This window comes from Taudactylus pleione, unplaced genomic scaffold (assembly GCF_031769625.1).
Source record: "Taudactylus pleione unplaced genomic scaffold, aTauple2 ptg000173l, whole genome shotgun sequence".
In the NCBI taxonomy this organism is placed as follows: domain Eukaryota; kingdom Metazoa; phylum Chordata; class Amphibia; order Anura; family Myobatrachidae; genus Taudactylus; species Taudactylus pleione.
The window spans coordinates 5,849,738-5,875,921 of record NW_028284575.1 but is presented as its reverse complement, the minus strand read 5'-3'; the positions used below and the strand labels follow the sequence as shown (position 1 = coordinate 5,875,921).

The following is a 26,184-nucleotide window of genomic DNA, read 5'->3' as shown; positions in this document are numbered from 1 at the left end:
TTTTGTCATCGAATATGGCGTTTAATTTGCAAATATTTTCCATAACAAATATACCAAATCAGAGATTTTAAACGTTATTTTTAATAGAAAACCAGGGGATAAAACGAATTGTTACAATTTGAAAGGCCTTAAATTACATTATTACAGTAGAAAATACAGGAGGTAGTGGGAAAAACAAGAATTGAAGACATGAACTTAGAGAGTGCTGCTACTTAATTTATGGTTGGTTTTAAAAAAAAAAAAACAACATGTTGACCGTAAAAAAGGAGGGGGGAAAAAAAAAAAAAAAAATCTAAAATTAAAAAAATAATAATGTAAATGATGACAGCCCTTATATCATGCTTGATACAGGAGGTAGGATGTAATAACCAGAAACGCACGTAATTGAAAATGACATTTTATCTACAGCTCCTGTGTTTGCTTACTGACAACGTCATTGACAATTCAATCTCCCTCTTCAGTCTCGGACTCAGACTCTGCGGAAACAAAAATGAAGAATGAGACTGATAGAACAATTCTCAGTTACACCTCAAGGGAATATTTTTTTTTTTTTTAATTTCTTTTTTTTTTTTTAAAAGAGGTCAAACTAAACTAACTGATAGACATGACGGCAGGTATCCACTTGCCGACAATGAAGGACTGAACGATAAAGATATTGCCAGGTTATTAATCATGTTCGGCCGATGAGCGATACCGACAACGGCCAGCGGGAACGTGAATCGCTGCCGACATTTTTCTGCACGATTAATGAGCGATTGAACAATAGCAGTGGCGTAATCGTTCAATCGCTCATTTTTCTCGGCTAGTGGATACGCGCCTTTAGGGTTCAATGTTGGCCAAATGTTTGCAAAAAACTGTCCCTTTAAAAGCAAAAACTATTGAAAACCATTAAAACAAATCAGTAGACCTCATAAGACCACCTCTATACAAAGGGATATATAACGTAACATTTAGAAGAGCAATGGCTGGCTGGAAATCATAAGGGCATAGTCATCTGCAGCTTCATTAGAAAATAGTACAGCAGGAAGGGATTAACAAACAGACACATTATATAATACAGTCCGCTAGATCCACCCGAAATGCTAAACCCCCAGCAGTCACATTAGTCCCAGGCTTTCTGACTCTGCACAGTACTTCAGTCACCAGGAGACCTGTCACATTGATTGATCAGTGTGTCAGCATCAAATGGAACGGTGACCTTTTACACACAGGATGCCACTTCCTCAACCGGTAAGTACCTAATGCAAGGAGGAAGCTACCAGTCAGCAAAGTTTTCTATGTCCCTACATAAAAGGGTGAAAGGTTTTTTTATTATCATGCTCTTAAAGCAATGTCTATACAATAACTATACATTCCCGCCATGGCAAACGGAAGCTGCCATGAAGACTCCAGATTTTACTATCTTCTATATAATATAATTGACTGCTGATTAAAAAAAAAAAAAAAAAAAACAACAACCCACACATCTCCACATTGCAATGTGAGGACTACAAAAGAGACCATAGCAAAGGGAACAGGCGAGGTGGGGGAAAAATATTTGGGTCGGGGAGGGAGAGGAGGAGGCCGGGCAATGACTTGCATTGCTAGTAGTACACAATATTAACTGGAGGATACTGTTCACATACAATATTACCGAGGGGCAATTTAGTAAATGTAAAAGACGAACAAACCTTCTTCTGCGTTTTTAAGCCACTCGACAAATTTTTTCATCTGTTCCAGGAATACACTCTTTCCTTTTGCAAGATGTGCGTCTTTGTACCACTTCAATATTGGCTCTTCACTAAGGACTTCAGCTTAAAATAAAAATGTATAAATATTTTATTCACTATATACACATACAGAACAATCAGCAGCATAGCTAGGCTAGCCTGAGCCTTTTACTTGGGGACACAGGTTCTGTGGCTGACTTCAATTCTCCATTTCACCTGGTTTTACTCCGCCACAGAACCTGTGTAATTTACGGGTGTCCCGATTAAATGGATGATATAGCTAGCCTGAGCATTGCTACTTTATTATGCACATTTAATGCACACACACACTATGGAGAGTACAGCAACCTTGTCCCAACAGTATCCAAACCTTCCAAACTAGATTTTAGTTAAGAAATTAGAAGGGGGATGAGTGTGTACCTCCTAAATCTTATTTGCCCCCTTGGCAGTGCCCCAAGAGCAGCTACGTTCAGCTCTGATCCACTGCTGCTGTAGAGGCATCTGATCTAACTGCACTAGAGACCACCACGGCTCAACATAACATTGAGGGGCCATGTGTAGTAGTCAGAAGCATTAAGTGAGGAGCAGTTCTGATGTCATATGGCGAGGTCTGAGGTGTGGGGTGCCCTGAGTCACATGGGCTAGTCTAATTTTGCACTGATGGGGCACATGGGGGAGGTCTGATGGGCACTGAATGGTAAAGAGTTATGAATCAAAGGCCCTAAAATGTAAAAAAAAAAAAAAAAAAATTAATATAATATATAATATTTTTATTTTAATTTTTTTTTAAATACATCGCAAAGCACAGACTCCAACATTTTTCCCTTCACAACTAAAAACGTGCCCTCCTCAGTGAGTAGCACACAGCCCGAAAAAAAACCAAACACACAACTATACTGGTAGGCTACTTGGATGACAACAAATACTGAAACCTAGTGTATGTGTGTGCGCGCGCATGCATAAGGAATTTACACTAAGCTCCCATGGAGCAGGGACTGTTATGTGTAGTGCTGTACAAAGATTGTCATTCACAATGAGCTATTAAAATGTATACGAGAAAGAAAAAAAAAAAAAAAAAGTTTAACTTTATGGTCCTATATTCTTTCAACCTAACAATGTAGTTTAATTAAAGAGAATAAAATAAAGTTGACACTTTCAAAAACATACACAAAAGTTTTCATGAAATTTCCAAATTCTGTAAGAACATGTTCATCCAATGATCAGACCACAAACAACGGTCACCAAGCTTTGCACTTTTTCCCTGGACAGTAATCAAAGAGATTCAATTTCCTTCTCCAGAAGAGAAGATCAAAAAGGTCTTCCTAAGGAACACACCTGGGAGTTTGGGTGGCAGCTTAAAGGATTAAGGCTGGGTACACGTAAAGATTGGTTGGTTGGAATGAAAATCTGGTAAGGAATGAAAGCAAATGACAATCAGCAATCTGCTCCCAAACGCTGGAAAATGGACAAAAACTGTTTGTTAAATGTTTGATCTAAACAATTTGTTCAAACTTGTCTGACGCCCATTTTCATCTGTTTTCTGGCATTTAGGAGCAAATTGCTATTCATCAGTTACTCCCATACGTTACCAGATTTTCATTCCAACCAATCAACTAGTTGGACAGAAAATATTTAGGTGTGTACCCAGCTTAAGATACCAAACAATCATTTTCTAAACTTGGATCATTTGTTTCAGGAAACAAAAAAAAAAAAAATTCTGCTCATTAGGAAAAGAGTCCTGGAGTTGGGCAAATATGTTCTGTTACATCTCTAAAGTCCTACTAAGTTTGCCCCCACCCCTAAGGGGTACACAGGGGCTGCTATAGTTAAAGGCTTTCATTGTGCTATAATAAATGTAGTCATCTCAAAAGGCATCAGCAGGAGGAATATGAGCAAGACAAAAGCCAATCATAAGTTGCTCAACGCACACTCGTAATGGGTCCTCCCTAATGCATTCCACCTTCACACATTAGATCATTTTTCTTCAAGGTACAATGGGAGGGAGCCATTAGTGTAAAACAAGTCTCCTAGGTGGTTCTGCATCTTTAGCAGCATAGAGCTGGGTACACACGTAAAGATTTTCTGTCCAACCATCCGACTAGTTGATTGGTTGGAATGAGAATCTGGTAATGTATGGGAGTAACTGATTATCAGCAATTTGCTCCTAAATGCCAGAAAACAGATGAAAATGGTCGGTCAGACAAGTTTGTTAAATGTTTGATCTAAACAATTTGTTCAAACAGTTTTTGTCCATTTTCCGGCATTTCGGAGCAAATTGCTGATTGTCATTTGCTTTCATACCTTACCAGATTCATTCCAACCAATCAGCTAGTTGGACAGAAAATCTTTACGCGTGTACCCAGCTTTAGGCCGTATTCCATTAGCTGCGAAAACTGACTTCCACTGTAGGCAAAAATGGCCGTTTTTCAACAAAAAAGGCAATATTTTCGCAAAAAAACAGGCGAAAACGCAATTGGCTAAAAAAACTGGAGAAATGTTTTCTCCATCCAAGACTAGGCGATAAAAATTGCTAGATTTTTGGCTAAAAATTAGGGGATTTCTTTCAGAACCCTTTGGACACCCTCCCTAATGATAAATTACCCCCCAAAAATTTTTTGTAAGTTACGCACTTCGGCGAAAAAGACAACGCAATTTTGGGTGAAAAAAAAAAAAAACATTGAAAATGATAGGAAGCTTTTTTTCCCCCAGGAAATTACTGTTCCACGTAAATTGGGGGTACGTTAAAATGGGTGCAAGTATATTATCGTGTCGTATAAACGCAATTTTAAAAACCGTAAAAAAAAAACACAAAAAAAAAAAAAAAAAAAAACCAGCCTGCTGCGACCACATGCGATGTTTAAAATACATCACACATCTATACCGTCCCCTGAAAAATCAGACCCAATACATTAAAACCATTTTCAACGTTGTTTTTACCCAAAATTTTCGCGGTCGTTTATCGCCAAAGTGCACAACTTGCACATTTTTTTTTTTATTTGGGGGGGGGGGGGGGGGGGGGAATCATTAATCATTAGGGAGGGTATCCAAAGGGTTCTGAAAGAAATCCATTTTTTTTGGGTGAAAAACATCTGTTTTCAACTATGGCGAAAACTGCCGTTTTTGCCGCTACTTGAATACGGCCAATAGATGTAGCATAAATAAAAATTAAACTATACAATTTTCAATACGCTACCCCAAAAGTGTTTCCAAATAAAATCAGCGTCGGAGAAGGGTTTGCGCACTTACCTTTATAAAAAAGCACCACAATTTTCTGGAACGATTTCATGAAGTGAATGTTGTCGTAACAATACTCCTGAATCTTCAGCAGCAAAGTCAGTTCAGACTGACCTTGTGTAGTAAAGGCAGCAAGGAGGGGGCTGTATTGCTGGAAAGAATAGAATGTATTATAAAGGCGCTACCAAGTGTCTGTAGCGTTGTACAGGAAAAATTACAAAAAAGGTATAAACAATACAATGCAAAAAAACATTAAAAACAAGACAGTACAAGTGTGTGAGAAATAGTGAGACTATACAAGTAAATGAGTGACCGTTAACAGTAAAGTTGCGTATCCACTACACGAGAGTGGAACGACTGTACGATTACAGCACTAATCGTTCATCATACTGTGCAGTGGATAATGTGCCCACACGGAATGACATGTCAGTCAGTGCAGGCACCTTCCCTCATCCCGAACATGCACAACCTGCCGACAGACAGGTTGGCCTGCATGTTCAGGCGATTACCAATGCCGACAACGACCAGCAGGAGCATGTATCGCTGGTCGTTGCCGATACATTCACTGCTCGATTGATGAACGATAACGATGTGGTAATCGATAAATTTTCTCGTGTAGGGGATACGCGCCATAACAATCAGTGACCAAATGGCCTGGGAAGAACAGATTAGTCGCAGACTGAGGGCCTCATATCGACAAGTGATATTCTTGTCCTAAGTGAGAGCACACTGGGGAGGTAAGGAGGAGATCCAAGAGGACAGAGGGACCTGCTCGTGAGCTTACAATGAAAACGTGACACCATTTCTAAAATTATGTCTAAGGAATGAGGTTTCATGTGTTAAGTTATATTAAGTTACTATTAATAGATGAGCATTAAAGAGAACATTTATGAAAAGGTCTGTAAGCTTTAGAGGATGTAATGAAAGAATCATCTTTACAGCAGGGTTCTGACATTTCTTTATTGCCTGTCACTTTATGGCTGATGCTGCGATAGAGTATTTAGTAACTCACACCTGGAGGACTGGTGCCATGTCAGAATGTCATTAAACAGCTCATAGCACTGTTTTCAGGTATGTAAATGCAGCACACGTCAGTTTTTATCATGTCCCTGAGGGAAGCCATCTTGTCGTGGCTGAAACGACCTTGGGGCACTACGACTCTCTCTTCATCAGAAATAGCGTGTGCCGATCCTTCCCTTCTTCATATGATTGGGGAAGGGATATAAAGATATTATGGATCTTGCACCGCTGTATATGCATTTTTGCAAAGATCTCTTGAATGGGTAATTTGTGTAACTGCTTTAAGAAACTTCCTTCTGCATACTGAGTTAGATTTACTAAAGTACGGGTTTTTAGAAGTGGAGATGTTGCCCATAGCAACCAATCATTTATCTAGCACCTTCTAGAAGATAATAGCTAGAATGATTGGTTGCTATGGGAAACATCTCCACTTCTAAACACTCTCACTTTAGTAAATATACCCATTAATGTTTATTTTAAAAATCAGCAGACCCATTCTTAGGGCTCAATCCAATGATCCTTGCAGATGCGAGTCATCGAGGCAACAGCTGCACTTCACGGCAACCAGGACTCTCAAGTCCCACAGGGCTTCGAGCGGGCCGTGAGTTCAGGTGTAGTTGCCAGAGTTTTAGCACCGTGGCAACAGCAACTTGCACCCTTCGTGGACAATTGGATTGGCCCCATAAACCGTATTGGTGCATCATGAACCCAGAACAGGTTTCGTTTTTGGGATTCAGCACCCCGTACTTTAATAATTAGACAAGGAGGGCCTACGTTTTACACATATCATGGTTAATGCGCTTTACTCGGTTGTCAGCCCAACCCTCCTTCATTCCTCCAAATAGGAAGAACATGTCCCAATCAGGGCCAGTGGGACCGGCCACCGACAAGCACAAAAACAGCAGAAGACACCATGATTGCACAACTAAACCGTGACAGCAGCATAGGCCAGTAGGAGAACTGTCAATAGACGAGGGAAGATCATGTCCAACGTAAATCTGTACAAGAGCAGTTTACACTAGTGTTAACCATCGACGTTTAGCAATTATTGAAGGTCTCCTTCCGATGGTTTTTATCATCAATGGGGGAGTGACCATGATGAAAGCCGATCGCTTTTCTGTTGTGCACGTGCAGTCTCCATTTGTTCGCGCAAACCTGAATTAACCGATGACAACTCCATCACCATGTACCTTCAAGTGTTTGATGGCTTGCTCAGTCACTAGCTCCTCCTTCTTGTTCCACTCCACGCAGCTCATCACGCTGGACCACAAGATGCCGATCACAGTCTGCTCGGAAATGTTCTTTTTCATTTCTTCTTTCACGTATAAAGTGATCTAGAAAGGCGAGGAACATGGACTGGTTGAGCCAGACAACCTTACAGAAAGCAAATGTGACCAAAAGCCAAAAACCTTGCAATGATCTAAAACCGCTTACGTCTTTAAGAGGCTCATCCCGCGACATCATTTCTTGCAGTTCCTTCTGAAGCTCCTTTCTAGCACCGATGGTTTGCTGGTTCCGGACATACTCGGACAGCTCTTTTAATCCCGCGTCGGTGAAGTATTTTGTGAAGTGCTCTACACTTTGCTTGTTTGCAGGAAAGAGTTCCTAGAATTAAACAGAAGACTAATTTACAATACACCAGCTTGGAGGGTAGGTGGTCTTTTATACAGTCTGAGAACAAGTGGTTCAGCAAGTAACAAGTCTTACCATAAGCCTATTGTCCATATTTACTTTGCGAAGCATACCAGCTACCGCATTAATATCTTTTTCATTGATCCATGATTTAAATAGTTTTACTGCAAATGCTGCTGAAACACCTGAAAATAAAAAAGGACACGTTATACCATGGCATCAGGTCATGGCGTTACCGTGGGCCAAACCAGGCCGCGTTTTAGTGATGGAGTGCCAATACTTATTTCTAGTCACATAAGTTCTTAAATCCCCCTCTTTATTATTTGAAATAAAAGTTCAGGACTCTCTACATTTGTTCTCATCCTGCCACATGCACAGAGCAGCCTTTGTTACTCAGTGCTGAGGTCAGTTACAGGAAACACAGGGGAGGAGATTACTCAAGTTAGTTGCAATATCCCTGGCGCATCCATGACTCAGGAATATGGGGTAGATGTTTCAAGCGATGATTGCCCCTTATTCCTGCTTTTTCACCGAAAAGAGGGGATTCTCATTTCTCTAAAAATGAGATTACAAGGCGGACCGTGGAGAAACTAGGAGATCCTCAAGCAGCTCCTTCACTTTTGTAAGTCACGCTGCTGCCATTAGCAGCTATGGCAGCAAAGTGTTACGGGGGCACTTCCTAAGCCACGAGAAGTGCAGCCGTTCGTCCCTTGTCCCCTAGAACTTAGCTCCAATCTGCAGATAGCACTATGTCGCTTGCCAGGACTGCTGCTGCTTATCTACATATTTACACACGTCCGCCATACGACATCTGCACTAGGCTGATGGGATACAGCCAGAAGAGGGGCTACCGGAGGAATGAGTTAGCGCAACACCTGTCTAGCGACACTTTTCAATACACGTCAGCGCTAAGTCATCCTGGATGGCCGCTATAAACAGCAATGTAGGATGTCTAAAGCTGGGAATCCACTATGCAATTATCTGTCAGATATCTGTCCAATCTGGCTGATGGGAATGAAAACCTGGTAATGTATGGGAGCCAATGACAGTCGTCCATTTGCTCACAAACACTGGAAATTAGCCAAAAATGGTCGTTCAGACAAATTGGTTAAAACACACAAATGTAACCAATATGAACAAATTTTTTTGTCCTTTTTTCAGTGTTTAAAACTATATGATCGACTGTCATTGGCTCCCATACATTACCAGGTTTTCATTCCAACCAGCCAGATTGGACAGATATCTGACAGAACATTGTATAGTGTATGCCCTGCTTTAGTGTAGCGATAAGGGACAGCATAATACATATCCCCCTATGTATGATGTAATGTTCTTTACCCAAGGCCATTTAAACATTCTAGCAGGCAAGCTGGAAATATGAACTTAATTGTGAGACTAAGCAGCGTTTTAATAGGCAGTATAACCACCAAAGTGCAACGGTTACCATACAGGGACAATGTCAAGCATCATCTCTCAGTAGACTACAGCACATTTCCATATTATATGTAAATCTATAAAGGAAGCCGGGAACATTATACATGTATGAAGGCCATTACACTTTTACTGGCCTCTCATTGGGTGGTTGAACTTAACATGGGGACACGGCCTGTTACACAGCACCATAAAAATAAACAGCGCTCGGGTACAATGCAGTTCAAAGACCCTTACCCTCTTTAACCAAATTCTCATTGTACAGACTGTTAAGAATGGATGCAGAAAGATTCCCATTGGCCAAAAGAATACCAGTGAGCATGGCCAGCTTGTTCCTCTCCGACTCGGAAAAACCTTTCAGGAAAAGCAGCAGCTGGAAAAACAACGATTTCGAAATATGTTATATTAGTTACAAATAAAAGGTCTCGCGCGAAGAACGCCCAACTCAGGTGCAGATAAGCGTTCCCACTACTGTAACAGATATACCTTTTTGACCTCTTCTTCAAAGCCTTTCTCCAGGTACTTGTAACGTCTGATTAGTTTGTTAAAAACCTATAAAGACATAAATAGAGGGGCGCACGGCTTAATAGACGGGTACAGCTAGCGCATAACAGCAGTATCACACGTTCTGGAGGCAATTAACTGAAAATAGACAATACCTGAGCAAAAGCCTGCATGGTCTCTAGGTCTTCCTGTGCTGAAAACACACAGACATCTGTACGGATCACGTCGTCTGCCAGAGTACCTCCTGGTGCTATAGGACAGAAGAACAAAGAGCGGCCGTTTATGCATTTCAGTGTGCCAGTTCCCTAGGGGCAATGAACCTATGCCGAAGCACTTCCAAGAACACTTGTGCCAATGTGGGTGCACATGCCTGGATTTGTGCAGCCAACATGAACTTGGGCCTAGGCCTGCACTGAGTGCGGGCATGGCTTGCTACAGTCTGCTTTGCCACCCTAGTGCATTTTGGTTCTACGTACCATCCAAACACAGAACCCGTGTGGTCTAATACATGAGGCACAGAAATCGTGTGGAGATGTAGCAGACATTCACGTTACCATGGGCATCAAATATATTGTGGAGGCGCCTCCAAATCCACCGAAGCTCAGACCTCCAGCGCTAGCTCTGGGCCGTTAATCGTGTGGTCTTTAACTGGTGAGGAGATAAACTCAAATATGAAGAGAAAACATCATCTATACAGACTAAGGGAGTTCAAAGAGGCCGGAAAGTTTAGCGAAATGGGACAATGGATCCTTAGTCTCTCCCTGGAATGCTCAACAGTAATTGCAGGTAAGAGACGCATCACCTGACAATGCCAGCGGGGGGTTACACAGAACAGGACTGTGCTGATCCTCTTCATGGAATATGCACAGTGTACACACACACACACATATAACTATTTCAGCTATGATTGTAGGGTTATACATGCGAACACTATGGTTTTGGGCATCGTGTCAGTTGATCGCCTCCACTGGTGATCGCCTTCTCTATGCTTTGTCTGGCGATGGGGTTTACCAAAGACAGCAGCACTACAAGTGCCACCATATGTCCTCCTAATGCCAATGCGGTGAGAGGTCAGAGATGAATAAAGCTGTATTATAATAAAGCCTAGAGTAGGGAGTCCTGGCAAAGCCAGATCCCACCAGCTAATGTCTCATGTTAAATAGCTGCAGCCCTCAATACTTACCTCCTTTTACACATCTCTATAGGAACACATTATCAGCAATCAGTACACAGTTATAACTGCATGTGGCAATAGTGTTCTTAATTATGTTCATCCACTCTTAAATGTCCGCACATTAAAACCTGGAATGTCAGGAGCTCTAAAGGTGCATACACACAACGATTTTTTGAACGAATCAGTTTGAAAATATCGTTCACTTTCTGAGTCAAACGATGAACGATTATTGTTCATGCGCGTTCACGTTTGTAGTTTAGTCAGACTTGTCAACTCAACGATTTTCATTAAGTTAATATGCAAAAATCGTTTGTAGTTCATAAAAATCGTTCATTACATTTAAACGAACATAGTAAATGAACAACTTTAGTAAACGATTTTAGTTCATTTTTTCAAGGTAGAAAATAGTTTACTAAAATCGTTCATTAACTCAATCGTTGTGTGTGTGCAGCTTTAGAGATAGTTTGTATTTGTCGATCTCCCCAGGAATAGCCTTCATGTAACAAATGTACAGGAGACATATTTGGAGGGCAGGCACTGAACACAGCCTTGGTTTGGGAGTTACCATAATGCCACATCTGCTAGACCAGGGGGCTCTAAGCTCCAGCCCCAAAGTACCACCAACAGGACAGGTTTTGTACTTTTCTTTAATCATACACAGGTGAGTTAATCTATTTTGCAAAGTCAGTAACTATCCACCTGCTTCCAGCAACAGAAAACATGTCCTGTTGGGGATAATTTAGGGGTGAGTTGGAGAAGCACTCTCCAAGACAATTACCAATGGAAGTAATATAACATCCTGTAATACCAATTGGAAATTTTAATTTGGCCAAAAATTCACCAATCCAAACTCATTTACACCTTGCTATCCTCCGAGTGTGGGGGCCCTGCCCTTTGTACCCATTCTCCTTATCTTCTAGCATTACAAAATGCTCAGTTAACATTAAACCCAAAGTGTGGTGCGGAACCAGTATGACATACCGACAGCAGAAGCCCAGCAGGGGTGAAGATCCTGACAGCTGATTTTGGCAAGTACCTATAACCCTATCCCCTACCCTAACCCTCCCTTAGGGGTGCCTAACTCTAACCTCCCTCCCTAGTGCCTAAACCTAACCCCCACTTCCCCGCAGCCTAAACCCAAGTCTCCTGGGGGGGGGGGGCCTAACCCTAAGTCCCCTGGAGGCCCTAAAACCTAACCCTCCACCCACGCAGCGGTCCACGCCGGCTTACCTTCGTTCAGGTTGCCGGGCGTCGGTCTAATGACAGGCGTCGGGATTTTGACGTCGGTCATTGGTACCTTGCCGGGATTTGACAGTTAGGAAGCCGGCGGTCGGCATTTTGACCGTCTGCTTCCTGACTGCATCCCCGTGGTGCACCCGATGCAGGCAACTCAAAAAGGAGGTTGCTTTATGTCGGACATTCAACAGGTGGCGCTCCAGCTGCTGAGGAACTACAAATCCCAGCATGCTCTGCAACTATTTTGCTATTGGGGCATGCCAAGTGTGGCAGGGCATGCTGGGATGTGTAATTCCACATCAGCTGGAGGTCATATGAGGAATTCCACTGCTTTAAAGAGAAAGCAATGTGACCAAAATGTGTTTGATCATTTTACAGAAAAATCTCTAAAATAATCTCCATTAAGTGCATACATTTAGGGGACAATCCCAACTTGCCTGGACGGCTTATTGTACCTGAAGCAATATATTTTGCAGCTATCACTTATGCAAGTATCCTTCATTTTCAAACAAGGGACGATATTTGGGCTTCACCACCAGCATAAATAAGAATAGGCGATTTGCTAAACAGCAGATTACAGAGCCGCCGGTTCCCGGCTTTTTTATCCACGTAATTTAATAACAGCAACACTAAGTGCAAAGAGACACAGGTTTGGCACTTCATAGTATGGGCCGTATTCAATGAGAAGCGAAAAGCCATTTTCCGCGGAAAAGTATCGCCCATCGGGACTTTTTCACGTGGTCGGAACTCATCTCCAAATTCAATTGGAGCCGGTTTTCACCTACACGGAAATTCAATGCAATCTAATAGGCGAAAAAGATTCTCCTAAGAATAAAAAAGTAAAAGTGCAAAATTTTTATTTTGGGGTGCAAACGTTTTGGGGAAACCACTCGGAACCCTTGGGAGCCCCCAAAAGGGCAACTGTCAAAAAAATCCAGGGGAAAAAAAAAAAAAAAGCTGCTTAACACCCCAAAAAAGTACTTTCATTTTGGGGGCGAAAAGGTAAAAAGTGGGGGGACAGGCATAAAAACTAGCGAAGTAGCCTTCTTAGGGGCCTGCTAGGATGGGTCAGGTATTTTTGGGATTGCCGGTGCATGCAACAAGTGCGTATTTCACAGTTTTTAAACTTCACTTTAGAGACATAAAAATATGCTAGTATCCATTTTCAAGTAGCCCAAATTTGGCAGGTCTACTTATTGTCACCATAAAATACTGCTTTATGCCATTCTTCACCACTTGTACAAGGACGCTAATAACAAGGATTTTAAACAACTTCAGTACCCCAAATAGTTTTATTAGGGCTATTGGAACACTTATACATTGATCCCCAATGTAAGTGCATATTATTGGGGGGGTTCAGACTGACTTCCCCTATTCTAACAGTACTTTTTGCCTGTTTTACATTCGCCGCTTGCCGTTTTCGCCGGGTTAGTAACTGAATAGGGCAAATAGCTGGGACGCACATAACTTTTCGCGTCCAAAAAACACGATGTAGGCGAAAAGTCGGGTAGGCAGAACTTTTTCGCGGAGGCTAAACTAATTGAATACGGCCCTATATGTTTTAAATGCTCAGTGGGTTAATCAGCAGCTTTGAAAAGTTGCTGTTGGGTAAATAAGTTCATAGCTTTCTTTAGTTCTTAGTGGCAATGTATGGTAAACAATGCATTTAATAAGTGTGTCATTTACTTGTTCCTTTGACCTTCCTTTCTGCAAACCTTTCAGTGCTTCGGCCTGGTTTCGTTACGGGAATAAAAAATTAAATACATATTGTAGAAAAGATCAATAACCATTTCCTGCACTTACCCAGCATTCCACCAGCCACCAGGATGTCAAAGAGTGTTTCTGCATAGCGACGGTAGTCAAGCTTTGCCCCAGAAGCATCAAGAAATTTTGCTACGGCTTCTAAATCGTTGCCAGTTTCATTTAAGCCTTGAATAATGCAGTCTTGAAATTGGGTAGGGTCAAACCTCTCCTTTTCATCTACAGGGAGGAGGGAAGGGATATAAAAGGATACTGTTGGACACAGAACTCCCCCATTATACATAAGTAATAATAAATATCATGTCAGGTTTTAAAAGTAAAGCAGACCATACACTGAGCGATTATCGTACAGATCAGCCGATAAAATGATTGTCCAGTATGAACATAAACGATGATCATTCACGACATGAAAGCGCCTGATAAAAACGGTCAGGATAGTTGGATTTGATTGTCATTATCCATACATCAGATGTTAAGCTGAATCCATGTTGTGTGTGAGGTGCATATTGTGCCCAAATACCACAGTGCACGGAGGCACAGCAATTTTCAGACCATCGATCTGGCCCTCCACTATTAAATCTCCGGCCAAAAAGTCACCGTTGCAATTCCACAAAGAGGCCATTTAATATGCTAAGTAGATGTTTAGTAGAGGGCCCCCACCAAAAAAAAAAAAAAAAAAAAAGCTGTGTCAAAAACACGAGTCAGCCCGATCCATCAATAGGGGAAATTCAATTGAGCGCGATCTGAATAGCTCTGGGAACCCCTTCCCGGCCCTATTCAACTAACTGCGGTTAGCCCGACTAAAGGATTTCTTTTAGCACGCTCCTGAGGGTGCGAGCAGGAATCCAACTAAAGTGTCGGGCGCGATGCTATTTTTCAGCTTAGCGCGACGCCAACATCGCAGCTGGCACATAATTCAGAAAAACAAGAGATATGGTAAGAACTTACCTTTGTTATCTCTGTTTCTACGAAGTCCATAGGGTCCACAGGGTGACCTTGGGGTATAGCTGGATCCTGGATCCTCGGGCACCACGGAGTTAAAGCTTTTAGCTGCTCCCAGGATGCACTTGGGTCCAACCTCCCCTATACCCCGCCCCCGAGCCACAGGCACCTCAGTTGGTAAGCAGCCCAGGCCGGAGGAGGAGACGAAACAGAGAGAAGGAAGACTGGAACACACAAGAACCATACTCACAGAAATGGGAGACGGAAAACCGGTGACCAGTCACAGAGCCCATATGAAGCCAGGTGCGTCAGGGCGGGTGCCCTGTGGACCCTATGGACTTCGTAGAAACAGAGATAACAAAGGTAAGTTCTTACCATATCTCTTGTTTTCTACTTCAGGGTCCATAGGGGTCCACAGGGTGACCTTGGGGATGTCCCAAAGCAGTCCAACTAAGGGCGGGGACGCTCCTGTGCTGATAGGAGAACCCGGCGCCCAAAGGATGCATCCTGAGAGGCAAAGGTGTCAAACGCATAGAACCTCAAAAAGGTCTGAATGGAAGACCAGGTGGCCGCCTTACAGAGCTGAACAGCAGAGGCGCCACGGCTAGCAGCCCAAGAAGGGCCCACGGACCGAGTGGAATGAGCCTTAACAGAGGCTGGAACAGCTAAACCCTCCTGCATATAAGCCTCAATAATAACAGAACGAAGCCAACGGGCTAGAGTCTGTTTGTTGGCAGGCCAACCCCTCTTGTGAAAACCAAAGAGGATAAACAAAGAATCCGACTTCCTCACAGAACTAGTCCGGTCCACATAAACCTGGAGTGCCCTTACAACGTCTAAGGAAGTCTCCCCAGCCGAAAGATCAGGTGACTGAAAGGCTGGTACAACAATTTCCTGATTAATGTGGAACCTGGAAACCACCTTAGGCAGGAAATCAGGACGAGTGCGAAGCACCGCTCTGTCCTGATGAAAAATCAGAAAAGGGGGACGACAAGAAAGCGCCCCCAAATCTGAAACCCTCCTGGCAGAAGCAATTGCCAAGAGGAAAACAGTTTTAAAAGTTAGCCACTTGAGCTCCACTGACTCCAAGGGCTCAAAAGGAGGACCCTGTAAGGCCCTAAGAACCACCGCCAAATCCCACGGGGCCACAGGTGGCACAAAGGGAGGCTGGATTCTCAAAACACCCTGGAAAAAGGTGTGTACGTCCGGCATAGCAGCGATCCTGCGCTGGAACCACACCGACAGACCAGACACGTGTACCTTCAGTGAAGAAAGACGTAATCCTAAGTCCAAACCGGACTGAAGGAAAGCCAGAATACGCGAAACTCGGAACACCTGGGGATCATAGTTTCTGGCCTCGCACCACTGAAAGTAAGTGTGCCACACTCTGTGATAGATCCTCGCGGAAGTAGGCTTGCGCGCCCTCAGCATGGTGGTAATAACGGAGCTAGAAAAGCCCCGAGACCTCAGGACGGCTGTCTCAAGAGCCACGCCGTCAAAGATAGTCGACCCAGATCCGGGTGAAGACAGGGCCCCTGAGACAACAGGTCCCGCCGTTGAGGTAGGAGGTACGGAGCGTCGATGGACAGGCTCCGCAGATCGGAGTACCACGGCCTTCTGGGCCACGCTGGGGCCACCAGGATCAGTGTGCCTCCGTCCTGTTTGAACTTGCGCAGGACCCGAGGCAGCAGAGATATCGGAGGGAACAAGTAAGCCAGTTGAAACAGCCATTTCACCGACAGCGCGTCTATCAGACTTGCGCCTGCATCCCTTGTCCTTGACCCGTACACAGGCAGCTTGTGATTGTAACGGGACGCCATCAGGTCCAGCTCTGGCAGCCCCCACTTGTCCACGAGTAGTTGGAATACCTCTGGATGAAGCGACCATTCCCCGGGATGCACATCGTAACGGCTGAGGAAGTCTGCCTCCCAATTGAGGACTCCTGGGATGAAAACTGCAGAGAGAGCTGGAAGATAGCGCTCCGCCCAAGCCAGGACGCGGGACACCTCCGACATCGCAGCTCGACTGCGAGTCCCTCCCTGGTGATTGATGTACGCCACCGTGGTGGCGTTGTCTGACTGCACCTGAACGGCCCTTCCGTGAAGAGCGGTGCCGGACGACTGCAGGGCTCTGTATACTGCCCGCAGTTCCAGGATGTTGATGGGAAGAATCGCTTCCTCCGCCGACCAACGACCCTGAAGTGACAAGGAGCCTGTCACCGCCCCCCAACCCCGGAGACTGGCATCTGTCGTGAGCAGAACCCATTCCGGGATCCAAAAGGGGCACCCCTCCAGGAGATGCGCTGTCTGCAGCCACCAGGCTAGGGACAGACGCACCTCCGAGCACAACACCAGCATCTGAGAGCGGATCCTGTGTGGCAATCCGTTCCATTCTGAAAGAATCAGCCCCTGCAGGGGCCTGGAATGGAACTGGGCAAACTCCACCATGTCGAATGCCGACACCATGGACCCCAAAACTCTCATCGCTGAGTGCACCGACACTCTGCCACTGCTCAGACAACTGTGAATCCGCAGCTGTAAGGAGGAGACCTTCTCTGGAGTCAGAAAAATCCGTTGCTGACGAGAGTCCAGCAGGGCCCCCAAATGAACCATCCGTTGTGATGGGATGAGGGAGGATTTCTTCCAGTTGATCAACCAGCCGTGCGCCTGTAGACAAGCGACCGTCAGGTGGAGATGCTGGATCAGTACCTCCGGGGAGCTTGCCAGCAAGAGGAGGTCGTCTAGATACGGTAGCAACCGTATCCCCTGGCTCCGAAGGTGAGCCGCCATGACCGCCATCACCTTGGTAAATACCCTTGGTGCCGTGGAGAGACCAAAGGGTAGAGCCCTGAATTGGTAGTGGTTGTGGAGAATAGCAAACCGCAGAAACCTTTGGTGCGATGTTGCTATAGGCACATGGAGGTAGGCGTCCTGGATATCCAGGGAGACCATATAATCCCCCGGTTCCATCGCCAGTATGATGGAACGCAAAGTTTCCATCCTGAATTTGGGAACCCTGAGAAACCTGTTCAGGGACTTCAAATTGAGGATGGGGCGATGAGAGCCATTGGGTTTCTGCACCAGAAACAGCGTAGAGTAATACCCCATCCCACGTTGAGACTGTGGTACGGGTATAATGACCCCCGCCGTCAGCAAGGCCTCTATGGCTTCCTGAACCTGCAAGGCCTTGGTTTTGTCCTGAGAAGGACTTGTGCAAAAAAACTGGCAAGGCGGCCTGTGCCGAAAAGACAGGGCGTACCCCTGGGAGACCACTTCTCGCACCCAGGCATCCGTGGTGGTATTGTGCCAGCACTGGGCGAATTGAAGAAGTCGGCCTCCCACTCTGGGGTCCCCCAGAGGGAGGCCCGTCCCATCACGCAGAAGGCTTATCTTCTGGCTTGGAAGAAGGGCGCCTAGCACTCCAGGCTTGCTTCTTTGGCTTTGTGGCGGTCTTGGGTGCGGACTGCCTCGGGAAGGACTGACCCTTTGCCTTGCCCTGAACCCGAAAGGAACGAAACGCCGAGCTCCGGACCTTAGCAGGTGTAGTAGCTGAAGGGAGGAAGGCTGACTTGGATTTTGCCAGGGTATCTACTATTTTGTCCAGGTCCGGACCAAATAGTAATTCCCCATTAAAAGGTAAGGCCTCCAAGCCTTTCTTTGAATCCGCGTCTGCTCTCCAAGACCGCAACCACAAGGATCTACGAGCAGACACTGCTGCCGCCGAAACCCTAGAGGTCAACAGGCTAGCATCCAAAGATGCTTCTCCAATGTAGGAGGCGGCATCTCTCATCTGTCCTAACAACGCCCCCTGGACGTCCGGAGATTCATCCGTAAACGTGTCCTCCAAGGCGTTGGCCCACCCCTCAATGGCCTTGGCCACCCAGGAGATGGCCATGGACGGCCGGGCTACAGCCCCTGAGAGAGAATAAATAGACTTTAGACAAGTCTCCACCTTCCTGTCCGTAGGATCCTTCAGCGAGGATATAGACGGCAATGGCAAAGTAGCACTCCTGATGAGGCGTGTTACATGGGAATCGACTGCAGGCGGAGTTTCCCATTTCTTACAATGCGCTTCCGGGAATGGATAATTGGACGCCAAGCGTTTCTGTGGCAGGAAACGCTTACTGGGCGTCTGCCAGGCCACCGCCATGTGATCAGTCAACTGATCAGACAAGGGGAACGCTGTAGAAGTAACCTTAGCTTTTTTAAAACTAGGATACCTTGACTTGGGAGCGGGTGCCTCATCCTCAATCAGAAGAATAGCCCGCACCGCCTTAACCAGAGCCCGCACATTGATGGAAGACTTAGTGTCTACCTCCTGGACTGAGGCATCTGAGGCTGAGTCATCCTGTACCTCACCATCATCCGAGAACCCCTCAGAATCCGAAAGATGCGCAGCCTGTGCCATGACTGAGCGTTTAGACGCCCTGGAGGGCACGTCACTGCGCAACATCGACTGAAAAGCCGAAGATGCTGCCGCCAAATCTTGGACAGTGTGGGAAAGCGCATCCACCCAGGGTGGAGGAGCTGTCACAGGAGCCTGAAACGGCACCACAGCCGGCTGTGCCACAGGGGTGGACTGAATATACATTGGCAACCCCGCATAGGGACCAACAGGCTGAGACCCCGGGGGAGTCTGCAATAATTGTGGGACACCCGGGGAATGGGGGATGGCAGGCTGGGGCAACGCCCTAGTAGGGGCGGCAGTCGGGACCGACAGACGGTCCGCGATGGACACCAGCACCTGGGAAAACATCGCCCATGGTGGCTCCTGCGAAATGGGAGGTTTAGACGTACCAGGGACCGCCTGGCACCGTCCGCACAGGCCGTCCTGTGACAAATCCTCCCTATCCACTCCTGCAGAACAGCGCCTGCAGGAGAACAATGCTGGAGCCCCGGAGTGCTCAATCTCCTCCTCAGACATGACTTAGGAAGAAAACGTGCGCACTCACCAGTGTGCTGAACAACAGCCCACAATATGGTACTGTGTAGCACACAACTGTATGTGACGGACCTCACAAATACGTGATCTATATAGGTGAGGTCAGTAGAAACACCCTTCCCCCGCACACCTGTAGGGCTTGTAGGAGAAGGAAAGGGATAGGTACAGGCTGACAGTAAGTAGAAAAAAGACACAGACAGGCAGCACTAGCAAAAGTCACATACCATGCAGGAAGATATACTCACTGCACCTTTCCACTACAATCAACCTCCCAGATTCAGTGTCTGGGAGGGCTATAGTGCTGTGTACACTGTCCTTCTGCAGGGGAGAGGTACACAGGGGGACCGGTCCGCGTGCTCCCTGAGAGTATCCACGCTGCCACAGAGAAAATGGCCGCTGGAGACCTCAGAGGAGGAGTGGCCGAGTATCTGCAGCTCAGCGACGCCAGACTCCGAGCTGAAAGGCGCGCTGAGCTGAGGGGAGGAGCCGCTAGACAGGGAAGGCTTCCTCCCCTGGCTAGCATATTAACCCCCGGGTTGCCGGCATCCCGCTTGCCGCGATATTAACCCTGGTGGTCTAGTGGTCTGGCGGGGTATGCCTCCGCTGGAGGGGGGGCCCGCCGCCACCGCTAGCGCCCCCGGTCTGTCCCCTAGACCGGGGGCATGGGACTGCATTTACAAGGAACCCGCGCACCGCCGCTAATCAGCGGTGCGCGGCTTACCTGATCTCCCCGGCGTCTTCCGGCAGCAGTCCCGGGGGAAGCCAGAGTCCGGCTAGTACAGACTCTGGCTTCCCCCGCCGCGATCCCCAGTTCAGTGCTGGCGTCGCGGCGCCAGCAGGGAGAAGGAGCGGCAGCGTGGGCGTCTGTACAGACAGCCCAGCGCTGCTGCTCTAGAGAAAAAACTTATAGTAAAAAATAAATAAATTTAACTAAGTTCAATAAAAAATTAAAAGCTTTAGGGGGCTGCTCCTGCAGCCCACCCCGCAGGGTGACCCGACTCCGGCCGGGCACCATCTAAAACTGAGGTGCCTGTGGCTCGGGGGCGGGGTATAGGGGAGGTTGGACCCAAGTGCATCCTGGGAGCAGCTAAAAGCTTTAACTCCGTGGTGCCCGAGGATCCAGGATCCAGCTATACCCCAAGGTCACCCTGTGGACCCCTATGGACCCTGAAGTAGAAACACCAGTTAGCGCTTAAACACCCAGCGTAAGGTGCGCTAACCAGCATATCCCAAGTAAGTGCCGGCCGCAATAATTGAATAGCTCCAGGAACTCCTTCCAAGTGCTATTCACATCACTTTCAATTGAATTGCCACCAATATATCCAGCAATTAGGGAGAAATATAACCATACCCACTATTAGGGAATATGTAGAGCAGAGGTAGGCGACTTGTGGCTCTCCAGCTCCTGTAGAACTACACCTCCAAGCAAGCCCTACCACAGTTGTGGTTAAGGAATTCTAAAACGGTGGGAGGGCATGCTGGGAGGTGTAGTTCCACTGCAGCTGGCATGCCAAAGACTATCTACCTCTGATGTAGACAATCACAGCCAACTAAAATGGAAATACTAGACAGCTTTGTCACCAAATTGCCGGCTATCGATTCAGCGTACTGGCAAGATTAAAATATCTAAACAAGTAATTTTGCCCTCAAACCAGAATAGCGGCAACATGAATGTGTGACCGAAACAGGCATAGGGAGAGTTCTACCTATTCCCATCTCACCTGGATACCAAACTATGAGCCCAATACCAAAGCCCTGTACTAGTCACTATCAATGCTGGCTGAAGACAGACTTGATTGGATCTCAAATATTTCTGCAACGACTATTTCCCTGGGCCCTGGTGAATTGACAGGGCGCATTTGGGTCGGCCACTAACATGGCTGCCTGGGGTTACAGGTGACGGGAACGTCATAATAAGAAAAGGGAAAGATACACTCGTTACCTCTTTTGCGGGTTTTAAAACGCTGGCCAGATAGCGTTGGCTTTTGTTGCTTTTGATTATTCATAAAAAAGATGCCCTGTGAAGTAAAATATGGGTTAGAAACATTTAGGATGGGGGGGGGGGGATTGTAGTATCTGGGGAGAGAGACAAAGTAAGCGGTAACCATGGCAGCGGGTTAGAACTTTAAAAAAAAAAAAAAACACGGGAGGTTTCTTTGGTAAAAAACTTTAGACAGTACAGTTCCGTATTCTAGTCACTGTCATCCATCAACAGCCACTTTGCTGGAATATGGGAGACAAAGCTGACAACCACCAGAAGATTACAACGAGAATGAATAGTGCCGAGCGGACACTGTGCAAGCCCACCTGGATTACACGCACACCCCCGGGGAGGTGGCGAATGGCTCCTTCTCAGTCTATAGCACAGGACACCCAGCGATAGTCCATGTAACCACTTGTGTGTACTGTACAGTCATGGCCAAAAGTTGAGAATGACAAGTATTGGTTTTAACAAAGTTTCCTGCTTCAGTGTTTAGAGCTTTTTGTCAGACGTTACTGAAGATTACAAGCATTTCATAAGTGTCAAAGGCTTTTATTGACAATAACATTATGTTTATGCAAAGAGTCAATATTTGCAGTGTTGACCCTTCTTTAACAAGACCTCTGCAATCCGCCCTGGCATGCTGTCACTCAACTTCTGGGCCACATACTGACTGATGGCCGCCCATTCTTGCCTAATCAATGCGTGGAGTTTGTCAGGATTTGTGGGTTTTTGTTTGTCCACCCGCCTCTTGAGGATTGACCACAAGTTCTCAATGGGATTAGGGTCTGGGGAGTTTCCTAGCCATGGACCCAAAATTTCAATGTTTTGTTCCCCCGAGCCATTGTTTGTCACCAAGCTGTTCTTGGATGGTTGGGAGAAGTTGCTCTTGGAGGATGTTTTGGTACCATTATTTATTCATGGCTGTGTTCTTAGGCAAAATTGTAAGTGATCCCACTCCCTTGGCTGAGAAGCAACCCCACACATGAATGGTCTCAGGATGCTTTACTGTTGGCACGACACAGGACTCACCTTTCCTTCTCCAGACAAGCGTTTTTCCAGATGCCCCAAACAATCTGTAAGGGGATTCAGAGAAAACAACTTTACCCCAGTCCTCAGCAGTCCAATCCCTGTACCTTTTAGAGAATATCAGTCTGTCCCCAATGTTTTTCCTGTAGAGAAGTGGCTTCTTTGCTGCCCTTCTGGACACCAGGCCATCCTCCAAAAGTCTTCGCCTCACTGTGCGTGAAGATGCACTCACACCTGCCTGCTGCCATTCCTGAGCAAGCTCAGCACTGGTGGTTCCCCAATCCCGCAGCTGAAGCAACTTTAGGAGACAGTCCTGATGCTTGCTGGATGTTCTTGGGCGCCCTGAAGCCTTCTCCCCAACTATTGAACCTCTCTCCTTGAAGGTATTGATGATCCGATAAATCAGGGGCTGGGGAACCTTTTTTCTGCCAAGGGCCATTTTGATATATATAACATTTGCGGACCTGGTTTAGGCCATGCCCCCTCCGCATGATGTTACATGGGGGCAAGGCCACAATCGCCAGTGATTACAGCAATGCCCGGAGCATCCTGAGGATGCTCCGGGGAGCTGTAAGGGCAGGGGGTGTGACCGTCCAGGTCCAGGTGGCACTGCTGCATAAATTCTGGCTGCAGTATGCCTTAGGCACCCTGCTAGCCAAATGAGGCTAGCAGAAAAAAATCTGAGGGGCAGACCAAATGATAACGAGGGCCTTATAAGGCCCCCGGGCAGGAGGTTCCCCATCATCCCTGCGACAGATGGTTGATTTTGGTGCAATCTTACCAGCAGCAATATCCTTGCCTGTGAAGCCCTTTTTGTGCAAAGGAATGATGACTGCAAGTGTTTTCTTGCAGGTAACCATGGTTAACCAGGAGGAACAATGATTTCAAGCTCCACCCTCCTTTTAAGGCTTCCAGTCTGTTATTCGAAGTTAATCAGCATGACAGAGTGATCTCCAGCCTTCCCCTCGTCAACACTCACCTGTGTTAATGAGAGAATCACTGATATGATGTCAGCTGGTCCTTTTGTGGCAGAGCTGAAATGCAGTGGAAATGTTGTTTTGGGGGTTAAGTTCATTGCAATTCATGTGATCACAATTCAAGACATTCTGGAGTATATGCAAATTGCCACCATAAAGATTGAAGAAGCAGACTTTGTGAAAACCAATACTTGTGTAATTCTCAAAACTTTTGGCCATGGCTGTACAGTTACACAGACTGTCCCATATATTCATGTACATAGCAGCAACTCGCCCTACAGCTGGGGGGGAAATCCAGAGGGCCAGTGTACAGGAAGAAAAAATAAAATAAATTATCTCTCAGGTGAAGGGGTGTCCCCTCCCTACAATTGCCCCGGCCGCGACATCCTTCAGCTGGCACCCGCCACTTTACTCTGCCCACCTCAGCATGGTAATAGGGATGTATTCGCCACCCACTGTGCAGGTCAGACCATAGTGTGTGGGGATGTAGTTATGAGACCCTCAATACCGACAGGGGAATCCGGACAAGGGACTTAAGATGATAGGTGTCAAAATATCACCGCCTGAACGCCAAGCTGAACGAGGCAAGTCCGGGGCACCCTTAGCCGCAGGAGGGGAGGGGTTAGGTTTAGGCACGGAGGGGGGAGGGTTAGGGGAAGAAGGAGGCAGGGTAAGTAAGTATACTTACCCGACCCCTGTCGGGATACCAACCATTGTGATGCCGCTGTCAGTATTGTGACAGGAAGCATCACGACAGCCAGCATTACATACAGATTCCGTATATATATACACACAGGACTCCAGACAACCAAAATAAGTACAGTGTTATGAAGCACATAGTATCCCTGGCCAAAAGAGCTTACACTCTATATGGAAAGCTGGTCACATTACAGCTATGCCTGAGCCGCAATTACTATACGAGAGCCCAGCACAGCCAGTGACCCCGAGAGGTAATAAGGGGAGCAGGGAGCAGGAGGTAATAGGGGGAGCAGGAGGTAATAAGGGGGAGCAGGAGGTAATAAGGGGGAGCAGGAGGTAATAAGGGGGAGCAGGTAGCAGGAGGTGGCCCCACAGGAGGTAATAAAGGGGAACAGGAGGTAATAAGGGGAGCAGGTAGCAGGAGGTGGCCCCGCAGGAGGTAATAAGGGGAGCAGGTAGCAGGAGGTGGCCCCGCAGGAGGTAATAAGGGGGAGCAGGAGGTGGCCCCACAGGAGGTAATAAGGGGGAGCAGGTAGCAGGAGGTGGCCCCGCAGGAGGTAATAAGGGGGAGCAGGTAGCAGGAGGTGGCCCGCAGGAGGTAATAAGGGGGAGCAGGAGGTAATAAGGGGGAGCAGGAGGTAATAAGGGGGAGCAGGAGGTGGCCCCGCAGGAGGCAATAAGGGGGAGCAGGTAGCAGGAGGTGGCCCTGCAGGAGGTAATAAGGGGGAGCAGGAGGTAATAAGGGGGAGAGGTAGCAGGAGGTGGCCCCGCAGGAGGTAATAAGGGGAGCAGGAGGTAATAAGGGGAGCAGGTAGCAGGAGGTGGCCCCGCAGGAGGTAATAAAGGGGAGCAGGAGGTAATAAGGGGAGCAGGTAGCAGGAGGTGGCCCCGCAGGAGGTAATAAGGGGGAGCAGGTAGCAGGAGGTGGCCCCACAGGAGGTAATAAAGGGGAGCAGGAGGTAATAAGGGGAGCAGGTAGCAGGAGGTGGCCCCACAGGAGGTAATAAGGGGGAGCAGGAGGTAATAAGGGGGAGCAGGTAGCAGGAGGTGGCCCCGCAGGAGGTAATAAGGGGGAGCAGGAGGTAATAAGGGGGAGCAGGTAGCAGGAGGTGGCCCCACAGGAGGTAATAAAGGGGAGCAGGAGGTAATAAGGGGAGCAGGTAGCAGGAGGTGGCCCCACAGGAGGTAATAAGGGGGAGCAGGAGGTAATAAGGGGGAGCAGGTAGCAGGAGGTGGCCCCGCAGGAGGTAATAAGGGGGAGCAGGAGGTAATAAGGGGGAGCAGGTAGCAGGAGGTGGCCCCGCAGGTGGTAATAAGGGGAGCAGGAGGTAATAAGGGGAGCAGGTAGCAGGAGGTGGCCCCGCAGGAGGTAATAAGGGGGAGCAGGAGGTAATAAGGGGGAGCAGGAGGTGGCCCCACAGGAGGTAATAAGGGGAGCAGGAGGTGGCCCCGCAGGAGATAATAAGGGGGAGCAGGTAGCAGGAGATGGCCCCGCAGGAGGTAATAAGGGGGAGCAGGAGGTTGCCCGGCACAGCCAGGGGGAGATGTCCTCCTCACATCAGGACTCAGCGCCAGCCAGCCGGCCGCCCCCGCTGCCACAGGAGGCCGTGACAGAGAACCATCACCTCTCAGCCGCCGCAGAGCGCTCCGGCCCCGGCCTACTCCCACCAGCCTCCACTACCCGGCCAGCGCCGTACACATCACTGCGACAGACGGCGGGACGCTAACCACAGAAACAATCTCACCGAATGTAAGGCAGCGAGGAAACGGGCCAAAGACGGGGCGGGTGGTGACGGGAAACAAACAGGAGATGCGTCGTCCGAGAGATTCCCCCTGTGCTGCTGCTAGACGACAAGGAGACAGAGAGGCCGGAGCACGTCACGGCTATGTCACGAAGGGCGGGGTTAGGGGGCG

At 47.2% G+C, this 26,184-nt stretch overlaps 1 protein-coding gene across 2 annotated transcripts; it reads right to left on the bottom strand.

Moving 5' to 3' along the window:
- On the bottom strand, positions 1-26,184 carry BZW1 (basic leucine zipper and W2 domains 1). Of its 2 annotated transcripts, XM_088475518.1 has the most exons (12): positions 26,016-26,184; positions 21,527-21,602; positions 13,744-13,920; positions 9,686-9,780; positions 9,513-9,578; positions 9,264-9,399; positions 7,671-7,780; positions 7,398-7,568; positions 7,154-7,297; positions 4,956-5,094; positions 1,671-1,793; positions 1-476 (listed from the first exon to the last, which is right to left on the bottom strand). In XM_088475518.1, the coding sequence occupies exons 2-12, from the start codon at positions 21,588-21,590 to the stop codon at positions 445-447; spliced, it is 1,257 nt and encodes a 418-aa protein (XP_088331644.1). In that variant the 5' UTR covers positions 21,591-21,602; positions 26,016-26,184; the 3' UTR covers positions 1-444. The 2 variants fall into 2 exon arrangements, with proteins under 2 accessions (XP_088331644.1, XP_088331645.1); XM_088475519.1 differs by lacking the exons at positions 9,686-9,780; positions 21,527-21,602; positions 26,016-26,184 and having other exon boundaries at positions 13,738-13,914.